The sequence below is a fragment of the Solanum pennellii genome, chromosome 7 (assembly GCF_001406875.1).
Source record: "Solanum pennellii chromosome 7, SPENNV200".
Classification (NCBI taxonomy): domain Eukaryota; kingdom Viridiplantae; phylum Streptophyta; class Magnoliopsida; order Solanales; family Solanaceae; genus Solanum; species Solanum pennellii.
Window position 1 is genome coordinate 29,049,328 of NC_028643.1, and position 11,752 is coordinate 29,061,079.

At 35.2% G+C, this 11,752-nt stretch overlaps 1 protein-coding gene across 1 annotated transcript; it reads right to left on the reverse strand.

Annotated features, from left to right (window-relative positions):
• Nucleotides 1–841: 841 nt before the first annotated feature.
• Nucleotides 842–6,370, reverse strand: LOC107024209 (stage V sporulation protein K-like). The gene is made up of 7 exons (XM_015225135.2): nt 6,042–6,370; nt 2,880–2,990; nt 2,628–2,726; nt 2,423–2,533; nt 2,043–2,346; nt 1,669–1,808; nt 842–1,593 (listed from the first exon to the last, which is right to left on the reverse strand). The coding sequence occupies exons 1-7, from the start codon at nt 6,177–6,179 to the stop codon at nt 1,057–1,059; spliced, it is 1,440 nt and encodes a 479-aa protein (XP_015080621.1). The 5' UTR covers nt 6,180–6,370; the 3' UTR covers nt 842–1,056.
• Between the last annotated feature and the right edge of the window lie 5,382 nt (nt 6,371–11,752).

An 11,752-nucleotide genomic window follows, 5' to 3' on the forward strand; every position in this document is an offset into this window, starting at 1 on the left:
TTGGATGTAGGTCCTTGATGACAAAGCTGGAAATCACCTAGGCGGAGCATCATCGGAAAAAAAACAACCTACAGTCACATGAAATAGATTTTTGTTTTTAGTATATTTTGTATCTTCATCGAGAAGACTAATATTATTCTCCTACCACCTAGTGAAAAATAATAAATGTCTATATACATGTATTTAGCACATACCTACTCGGTTTCAATTTTATTTTATTTTACTTTTTAATCAATTTATATAAGTATTTTTACAACTCTTTGATTTCATTTTGTCACGTGATATGTTTAATATCACAAGATTAAATTCATACATTTAATATATCTTTAGTTTAACATCACAAGATTGAAAAGGCTTTATTTCTTTTCTTAAACTTTGTATTGAATAGAAATTAAACAAATAAATTTAAACAATCGAAGTAACACGTAAAACGAATGGAGTAACATCTGAAGAATCATGGATGTGTGAAAATTTTCATTTTAAGTTCTTTTTCTTTTCAGCATTTTAATGTTAAACCTTATAATTCGTTTAAAGCTCCAGCTAGAAATATTTTCAATTGTCATACCAAGATAGAAAAATACTTTTGTATAGATCTAGATAAAATAAATATCGATCAAATTACAAAAACGATTAGTCAAGATTAACTTGGCTTCTAGTTATAAAAAAATAAATAATAATTAAACGTTGAAAAATAACACCAGCTACAAGTTGATTCTCTAGTTGTTTCTATTCTCTATTTGTTTCTTTACTCCCACCACCTAAATAGCAAAGTCCAAAGAGATATTTATCTACAAATAGTTTAGTAGTCACTGTCTAATTTAGGAGACTGAAAAGCGGTGGATCAAATGAAGGTGTACTGAAATTAGATATTCTCATTATACAAATTACAATACAAGTAGTATTTATCTAGCTTGTTACAGCCTAACCTTAGCCTATCAATAAACAAGAAAGAATGTGAAACATAAATTCAATGAACTAATTATGGCAGGCTTCCAATGGTGAATCAGAAAATTTCTTCAAAAAACTTTATACAAATCAAGTCATGTCTTGTTCCATTCATTTTGACAGTAATTGCAAACCAACTTTTAGGTCCTCTAATGTGATTGTAAGTAGCTCATCCGAATCTATACACTCGAAACTGAGTCTCAAATCCAAATTTTCTCTTGCATTAACAAGCATTGGATCCACTAGACCTCCATTCATCTCCTTGCGCTGTTTTTCAGTGGTTTCTTCCTCGATAAGTGCTGCAACAGCATCAATACTACATGAAGGACTCAACTTAAATCCGTATAACAAGCTGCTCTCACCTTGACTACTCATTTTAAGATGATAAATTTTAGCTAGGTCCTTCGAACTAAAGTTTTCAAAATGAAAGAACTTTGTAACTCTTCTGCAAAAGCCTTCATTGGAGGAGATTACACGCTTCATTGGTTCGCTATAGCCTGCAAAAATGACTACAATTTTCCCACTGTCCATGACAGACATTATCTCCTCTAGAGCTTCCAAACCATAGTCCTTATCATCTGATTTCTGCATAGGTATTAATCTATAGGCTTCATCAACAAAAAGAATCCCCCCTTCAGCTTCTTGGATCTGCAGATAATTTAATGGACTTCATCACATATGAGCCAAATGCCAAATATATAGCGCAACATACCAAAAACTTACCTTTCTTCTTGTCTTTGGTCCTGTATGACCAACAAATTCACCAACCAGGTCTGTTCTCTGCACTTCCATCACCTTGTCAGTTGGAAGAATTCCTACCATATGAAGCAACTTCCCAAGAATCCTAGCAACCATAGTTTTCCCTGTAATAGTATTGTCAAAGAAGTCTAAGAAATCGACGCCGTAGCTATACATCAAACACAAGCTAAGCAGTAAATACATCTATGTAAAATCTCAAGCCTACACTGCAATGAGAAGCACTAGCAATATAATCAGGGTATCTACATTTTTTACCGACATATTTAACCTCGTCTTTTGTGTTCTTCGATAAGTATGCGTCTCTTCTTTGTTGTAAAAAACAAATGACATAAGCTTACCTGTTCCAGGGTTTCCAAGAAAAGCCATATGGGGTGGTCTTCTTGCACCAACTTTAAGACCTAGGGCCTGACGCTGCTCATCCAAGAGCATCCCCTTAGCCCATTTGCGGAGTTGCTGCTTAATCTCATGTAAGCCAACTATTTTTGACAATTCATTTTCAAGTTCATCCATTTTTGCTTTTGTCTGGCCACATGCTTCAATAGCTTTACGTTTTCTTTGTTCTTCAAGATGCCGATTGAGAAGTATTCGCAATTTTTCATTGCCAGGTCCTTGAGAGAGATGATTTATAGGAGTCATGCCCTCCTGCATTTCATACATTCTACAATTAGTAGCAATCATAAACGGAACTCAAAGTTAGTGAATAAATAATTTACAATACAATGTCTTCGGCACTACAATTAGCATCATGCTCTAACAATGTCTTGACCGTACAACAGTCTTCAACTCGTAGCGAGTGCCAAACAGCAAGATGCAATGGAGTCATCCCATTCTGCAAGAAAGACTCAGAGAAAAGTAAGGAATCAAACAATTGAAACGAAAGACATTTTCAAGCTGAATAATAACGGAAGCAGTAGAATACACACATTTGCTTTGGCTTCAACAAGGGCACCATTAGCAAGAAGCTTCTTTGCAGCTTCATTACACCCATTCTTGGCTGCCATGTGCAAAGGGGTCTCTCCGTACTGCAATACACAAAATAAGTCTACCTTTTTTTTTTGTTATTAAACAGGAAAGAAAGAAGAATTACACCAGTTGGGAGACAAACTCAAAAAAGAAGTCCATTTTGTTACAACTGACTAAGTGAAGATTCTTAATTAATAGGCTGCTGCACATACCATATTCTTGGCTTCCATTTCCACCTTTTCTGGGCCAGACCAACCTAGCAAAAACTTGAGTATTTCAACATTATTGTAACCAGCAGCAACATGAAGTGGTGTCTGCACCATCTGCACCCAGATAAATTGCAAACTATATAAAGAAAATATTTTATGCAGAAACTTGGGTATCTGACTCTGACAAAAGACTATGACCAAATAAAGAATATATATAGTTCATACTTGTAACTGTTTGAAACATGAGTACCCTGTCTCATTCTTAGGAAATTCTTATGAAAAGTGAAACTTAAAAGCCAAGCAGATGAAAAGTCAAAGGTAACAGTTCATCTTCTTTAAATAGAATTAGATACCACAGATGAAGTCACATTGCAAATATACTATTTCAAATCTATCAGAAGCTCAGAACAAGAAGTAATCACTTTTTTGGTCATGATGAGAACAAAAGTAATCGTTTTAGAAGCAAAGCACTTCCAAAACGAGAGATATCTCTGCCTCAGAAATCAAAATGTCAAAACGGTACAAAAGATCATATATTGAACATTAACAGATGGTCCAGATCTGGAAGAAAACTCAGTAGAAGTTATAAGAAGATAGGCAGTAAGTGATTATACATTGTTAGAGTGATGTTAGGAGTTTACATTGTTATTTAGAGGATTTGCTAGTCAGTAATAACTGATCTTAGTCTAAACTAGCTTAGTTAGTTGATTATATATATAGATGTATGGATACAGATGCAAGTTTTTATCAGAGAAATGAAAATATCCCATTTCCCAATTACTCTCTCTTTCCTCTTCTCGAACTGATCTTCTCCCTCAACATCATTGTTAGTCTCTCCATTTTAATAATCCCAATCAAGAAACCCTTGGAAGTGTAAAATACGAAGGGTTTTTTGGTTGGGGAACAAGTATCCCAGAATTGTTATCCGCCCTCAATGTGGGATAAAAATTAAACTACAATCCTGGAATAAGTTAACCTGTGATTTTATCCCAACCAAACATGTGATAAACTCGTCCTAAAATTATTCTTGGGACCAATTGTCGCTATATCTCATACCAAATGAGCCCCACGGTTACTAAGCCACCTAAAGATATCACAAGTACATTAAAATAACATTTTCCATTGTGAAGCAATGTGGCCTTGCTTAACATAATTAATTATGATGTTTACACTTTATCATTGCTAAGAAAGATGTGTGGGCATATAAGGAGAGAAAAGATTAAAAACGAAGTAATTCAGAACAAAGGGGAGTGGCCTTTGTGGCTCAAAATGATGGAAGCAAGGTTGAGATGGTTTGGGCATATAAGAGAAGGTGCACGCATGCACCATTAAGGAGGTATGAGAGATTGTCTATAGCACGTTTCACGCAATGTTTTGGACGGCGAGAGGCGACAAAAGGCGACAAGGGCCTGCCTCGCCACACGGCGAGGCGCTCGCCTTTTTGAAAAAGGCGCCAGTTAATACCAAAAATTAAATATATTTAATTGCACATAATCAATAGCAACAACATATATTAGCAAAATATTTCAATTCAAAAACTCATAAGAGAACAGAGGAAAAAAAACATAGAGCAGTCAGCACACTAAACATTTTTCCCTTATTACTTATGCTGATTCAGCAGTGATGAAGGGGAAAAAAAAACAGAGCAAGTGAAGAAGAACTGAAGAAGAAGAAGAAAACTCAAGAAGAACGAAAGAAGAAGAACAGATAAGATTGCACGAAGAAGAGGAGTAGAGGAGCAGCAAAAAAGAGGTATACCTCAGGTCCTCAGTGCAGCAGCAACTCGAAGTCTCGAAGAGAAGCGACCGGCGAGGGGAAGAGGAGTCGGGGAGAAGAGATCGCGAGGGGAAGAGGAGTCGTGCAGCAGCAAATTTTGAAAATAGAAAAAAAAAAATTGACTAATATTGCTAAGTCAAATCTTTTTAAAAAAATTAAATCAAAAAGGTGCGGCCATTATTGTCGCCATTAGCTCGCCATGGGTCGCCTTTTGTATGTCGCCTCGCCTTAGTGTGGAATGGCGAGAAGGGCTCACTTCGCCTCGCCTCTCGCCGTTGGCGATGAGGCACTCGCCATTCACAACACACTTTCATGAGAGGTAAAGGTGGGCCGAATAAAAACTATGGGAATGGAAAATCTTTAACTTACTAAGGACATGACCATAGATAGTAAGGTATGGAGGTCGAGGATGAGGGTTAAGGGGTAGTAGGTAGCCGAGTGTTATTGTACTTTTATGCATGTCAATCCCTTCTTCTCATCATCTCTTCATTTAGTAGTATTACTTCATGTTAGCGTAGTATCTTATTCTTTAATTGTCACTGCTACTTGTTTCTTCATTTATGTTGTTTATCTTGCTATTATATTGTTATTTTCCCTAATTTCTTGTTTTACCTATATTTATTTCGAGTCAAGGGTCTATAGGAGACAACCTCTTGACCCTACAAATGTTAGAGTAGGATTTGCATATATCCTACCGTCTCCAAGCTGCAGTTGTTTTTGCTTTTTCATTTTCACTTTCTCATTTTGGTTCTCTTCAATTTTAAAAAAATAACCCCATTTTCAAGAAGTGCACCAACAAAACGATTCCAACTTAGTGGTTGTAAGATTTTTACAGTATCCATTAGCAATTATAGGATTGGTAATTCATCAGAGTAAGAATATCAATGACTCCTATTAAGGCATCTATTTTTGGAAAAGAGGTTCTAGTCTAGAATACAGTACATTTTATTGTATGTTTAATCAAGCAGAACAGGCGATGTTCACAACTTCAATGATAAGATTGTAGTTGTGACTAAGTCAATCTGCTATCATTGAGTTGCTACTTGCTAGTGAACTGGAGTGCCACTTTGATGTCCAATCATTGGCACCACAAAGACAATTATTAACGGACTAATTTCAAACACCTCTCAAGTTTAAAAAGCAAATATTGTATTGGACATTGATTTTAGATTTATAGATCAGAATTTCCCCCCTTTTTTTTTTCTGAATCAGGCAACCATTCACAAGCTGTCATAAACAACAACCGGGAGAATTCTTGAAACATACTTGCCAAGAAAGTGGAGTCAAATACACAAGATTATTTTCTTTTCCTAATGTTGACCTTCATACGAATTGAGAGAGATGAACAATGACATAAAAAAAGAAAGAAAGAAGGAAAGAGATTCGTACAACAGGGTTACGTTCATTGAGAAGAGAAGGGTTGGCAGAAAGCATCTTTTGCAAGCCAAGCAGATCCCCAGATTGAGCAAACCCGTGAATGGTTGTTGGTCTAGATGACTTTGACCGTTGGTCTCCTGACCTCTGCATTTCTGGTTCTAACTTTCCTTCTCTCCGGCAAAGAAGAGAAAAAGAGAGGAAATGGGGCGTCGGTGGATTTGGGTTTCAGGGTTTTTTTTTATTCTACAAATAAGCTACACTCATGTGGCTACATAATGCGCATAAATAAAATGAAATAAGAGCTTCGCCCGTTGTTTCCAAATCTAGGCTGTCTTTCCAGCTTGTATCCATTCATACAAAATGCAAAATTTTGATCAAATAAACGAAAATGGCCAAATATATCATCTACTATGGGAATAGTTTAAATATAGGGAAAATGGTAAAAATTATCAAGAAACTTTAGTTTAATGGCTAGTTTTATTTCTGTTACATTATTCGATTTCGTTCTCTACAAACTTGTCACATATCACAGAATCAAAATCAAATGAAATTATCCGGATTTTATTCAAAAAGTAACACAACACCCAATCTAACTCATACCTGACCCATTCAACTAACTTAACCCAAACAAATTAACTAAAGATGCATTCTTCTTCCTTCTATTTTCCAATTTTGCCACCAATAGTGAATTGAGTTCACTACCCTCTGAGTCTAGTGAATGAAGAAGGAAGTGTTTCTCTATTACTACTGTTGAAATGGGGATATTGCTTGGCCGTTTTTCAGTTCATCACTTTTGATTTCCACATTCACCTCTATTTTTCAGTTCTTCTTCATGTGAGTTAACCAAACTCGAACTTGGACTCAAATTATTGGAAGCCACACATTCATCTATTTCGAATGCCTACTATTTTGATTTATATTTGTTGTTGATATTTGTCCAATTTGTGGTTATCTGTTGATTTGGAGAGCGACAATTTGAAAGAGAAGGTAGTCTGTCATCCAAGCTCAAATTCAAAAAATAAAACTAACGCAAATGAGCTTCTTTTCGCAAATTTTTGATAGTTTGACAAAGGACTACATATTTTCTTCGGGTGAATTTGTGGAAGAGGAAGATGTTGAATTAGTGATGCAAGTTAAAGTATAGTTAGGAGGTAGTTAAAAAGTTAGCACAATTACTCTAGGTATCAGAAAAGGTTGTTAAGTTTGTTACTCTATAAATACATATCATTTAAGTCAAAGTAGAAGATGAATGAAAAAAATGTTTTCTCTGTTTGTGCTTCTCTCTAAAAATATTAAGTATTATTCTAAAAGATAAGATGAACTTCCATCATGAAAGTTAACATGGTATCAGAGCTCCAATTTGTTTAGAGATTGAAGTTTAGACTGTTAGAGGTTGTAATGGAGGACAGATCTTTGATTTCAATAGCACAATTTAGTGATGAAGTCAATCTGAGGTTCATGAGAAGATTCATCAATGGTGATTGAAGGAGTATTAGGATATCTAAATTTGACTTCAACTCGTAACAATGGAGGAGTTGTTATTGATCACCATCATTTCTTACACCTACTTCCTGATGATACTCGAGGTAGCTCACTTATTTCTCTTCAGGTAACTAGATTTGACAAATATGCATTGCGGAGTAGATCTATGACTTCATGTCTCTAGGGTAATAGCAAAATAGGCTTTGTTGATGGTAAACACACCAACGATAAGTTTGATGTGTCCATGCATGATTAGTGGGAGAAAGTAAATGTTGTGTTGTTTTCCTAGCTTATGAATGTTGTAAACAAAGAGTTATTGAGAAACATTATCTATTCTCCCAATACACACAAGGTCTAGCTGGATCTAAAAGAGAGATTTGACATTATAAATGGTTCTCAAGTGTTTCATTTACATGTAAAGATTGTCACTCTAAGTCAAGGCACATATATATTATTTTTGAAGACTATGAAATCTATGGAATGAGTTTGATTCTCTAATGCCCTGCCCTAGCTGTTTCTGAGTCCAAACACTATGCACAACACTATGAATACCAAAGGTTATTACAGTTTTTGATGGGGCTTAATGAGATATATAGCTAGTCTAGGAGTCATCTTTTGATGATGTCTCTGATCCCCATACATAACAAAGCCTATTCAATGACTATCAATTATCAAAAGGGCTGAAAAGCCCCTCTTCTCACGGCTCCTTCGTTGATATTCGAGGAAGTAACTCTCGGGATATACTAGAAAGACCTACTCAAGATATCTCTTGCCCATTCCTCATCTGCTACTCACATTGTTGAGACCTTAGATGACACTCCATTCTTCAGTCAAAGAAGTGTGCCTCCTTTTGATTTTAAAGAAGCCTCACGAAAATAAGGGATTATGGGATATCACATAGCTTTTGGCAAAGGAAGTATGAAGGTTGTAACAACTTTTGCAGGAGGGTGGCTCAAGTTCAGGAGGAAATTACTCTAGTAGAATGCCTTCTTCTATTAGAAATAGACAACCGAAGAAGAATCCTCTAATCTGTAAGTTTTGTGGCTATAATGGTCGTAATCGAGAACGTTGTTTATAATCTAATAGTGCATCCACCTAACTGGACTAAGTCCAAGAAGAAAGGAGTAGGTTAGTATGCAAATCAAGTTGGAGTTATGGAGACTCAAACTTTGGCATGGATTACTCCAGTAATCCGATTGTTTCAAATGATCACAACATCCAGACCACTCCTCAGGCTAGTGTATCTCAACCATATTTTTAACCTTATTTCACTCTGGAGTAGTACCAGCAAATTCTAGGGATGCTGAGTAGATGTATTGAAGAGAGAGCCTTCTCACAAGCTGCTAGTGCAGGTATCATGATTTCCTTAAATACTTCTTCTACAGTAAGTACGAATTGGATTATGGACTTGGGGCATCAAATCACATAGTCTCTAGCCTAAAATTGTTGCGTTACTGTGAAAGCATTTTAGATACAATGAAGAATAAAGTGCATCTTCCCATAGGTAAAGTAGTATATGTATCTCATAAAGGAACAATTACTATCCTTCCAAATAAATTAGTCTCTAATGTTCTTTTCCTCCCATCATTTTAGTTCAACTTATTATCTGTCTCCAAACTAAAGAAGGAACTGCACTACTCAGTAGTTTGTTTTCTTTCCTGACTTTTGCATATTCCGGGATCTTTTCACTGGCAAAAAGAAGGGAATAGGTAAGGAAGATCAAGGGTTGTACTTCTGCAAGGACATTATGTGGTCCGAAATCCATCACATTTAACAATCAACTATGCACACACTGTAGAGCAAGTTTTTGAATCCAATTTTCTCTGGGATAGAAGGTTAATACATGCTCCTTTGGATGTAAACAAGAAGCTCAAAATTCTAGGACATTTGAAGTCTGCAGATCGCCTATGTCGTGTATGGCCTTTGGCAAAACACACAAAATTACCCTTCCCTCTTAGCAACTCTAGTTATAAGTCAACTTTTGAATTACTGCATTACGACATCTGTGGTCCTTATAGAGTACCTACTCATGACAAGAAAAGATACTTTGTAACTTTAGTGGATGACTTTACCAGATTTATATGGTTGTTTCTTATTCAGTTTATAAGTAATCGTTGTATTGAGGAACTTTCTTTAAAAAATAAATAATATAATATTTACTTCTATAAAGGTGTTGAAAATAGACAATGAATGTGGTTTTTTTAGTAAAGAGTTTCAATCTCGCATGTATCATCTTGATATTCTACATCAGACCTCTTGCGTTAACATTCCACAACAAAATGGGCTAGTTGAAAGAAAACATTGAACCATTCTAGGTGTAGCCAGATCACTTAGGTTTCAGGTTAGAATTTCCTTAAAATTTTGGGGTGAATGTGTCCATGCCGCTATATATATAAACAACAGAACCCTTTCCAATATTCTTCACTTTAAAACCTCATTTGAACTTCTGTATGATCACCCCTCATTTCTCTCACATCTAAGAGACTTTAGTTGTCTTAGATATGCTTTTAGCATTATACACTAGATAAATTTTCTCCTAGAGTTGTACCTACAGTTTTCATGGGTCACTCTATCATTCAAAAAGGGTATCTTCTTTATGACATGCAGTCTAAAATGTTTTTTACTATAAAGAATGTCTTATTCGAAGAGTTTGTCTTCCCCTTCCTTTATGTTCAATCCACTATTCACTTCTGTTTTCAGGTTTAGACATTCCATTATGTCATGACACTCCTAGTCTTATTTCCCCTTCTGATCTTGTATCTCAAGGTGAGCCTTTTGAATCTCTTCCTCAACCTCAAAATCAACCCCACTTTGTGATTTCCCAACCTATAACACTCACAAAAATTGTCAAGTCTATAAACCATCCTACTTGGTTAAGTGACTTTGTTATTCCTTGTGCATATCCCTTGTCCTCTTATATTACCTACTCTAATTTGTTCCCTTGTGCATATCCCTTGTCCTCTTATGTTACCTACTCTGATTTGTCCTTTTACTATTAACCTGCCTTTGTAGTTAAATCCTCCATTCAGGAATCTTTTTTTTTTCAATCCTTCACAAACCCAAACTAGATCAACGCAATGCAGCTTGAGATTGCTGCTCTTGAAGACAGTCACATTTGGTATCTTGTTGATCTTCCGGTAGGCAAGAAACACATAGGGTGCAAATAGGTGCAAATTGAAGTACAATTGAGGCTGAAAGGTATAAAGTTTGGTAGCTAAAGGGTATGACCAACAAACATGCTTAGATTATTATGAAATATTTTCACTCATTGACAAAATGGTGACTGTCAGGTCCCTTATAGCTCTTGCAGCATCTAAGCAGTGGTTCACTTGTCAAATGGATGCACATAATGCTATTCTTAATGGGAATCTCCTGGAAGAAGTTTATGTGACTGTTCTTGAAGGTTTTGCTTGATAGATTTGCAAACTGCATAAATCATTGCATTGGTTTGAAGCAAGCACCAAGGCATTGAAACAATAAATTGAGTGGTGCTCTTATGCAGATAAGGCTCACTCAAAGTCACTATGATTATTCTTTATTTACTACGGGGACATAAGGGAACTTGGTTATAAGATTAGTATATGTGGATGATCTACTTATCATTAGAAATAGTTAGAATGAAATCAATAAGGCAAGAGATGACCTACAACAAAAATTCAAGATGAAAGATCTTGGTGAACTTAAGTTCTTTATTGGAATCGAAGTTGCAAGATATAAAAAAAAAGTATATTCTTGTGTCAAGAAAATATGTTCTGGAATAAGTATCAAAAGATAGTCTATGTGGTGCGGAAGCGAAATTATAAATATTGAAGACGAAAATTGAAAGAAATGTGAAATTTAAGAATAAAATTCTTAATTTAAAGATAAAGTGCTAAGAACCCTAATTGATCTTAGTACTCAAGATTAGCGGATTAAGTCTTATCATGATACTAAGAGAGTCAATTTATTATCATAGATCAAAAGTGATCTAGACCCTATCATGAAGAAATTAGAGACAATAATTAGTATAAGACTAATTACCATCTTTAATTTACAATTAAGAACAAAAGATATCAAGTTAAAGAATCAATCTCACCTCATAAGAATTATTCTTATAAGGTTTTGAATGAATAATTCTTATGAAGTATCATAAAAAATAGAAAAACTGCTTTTTTCCTGGTCAGGCCAATAAAGTCATGAAATTCTTCGTTTTTGATTTTTTTATAAAAAATGGATTTATCTGAACTATATATATATATATA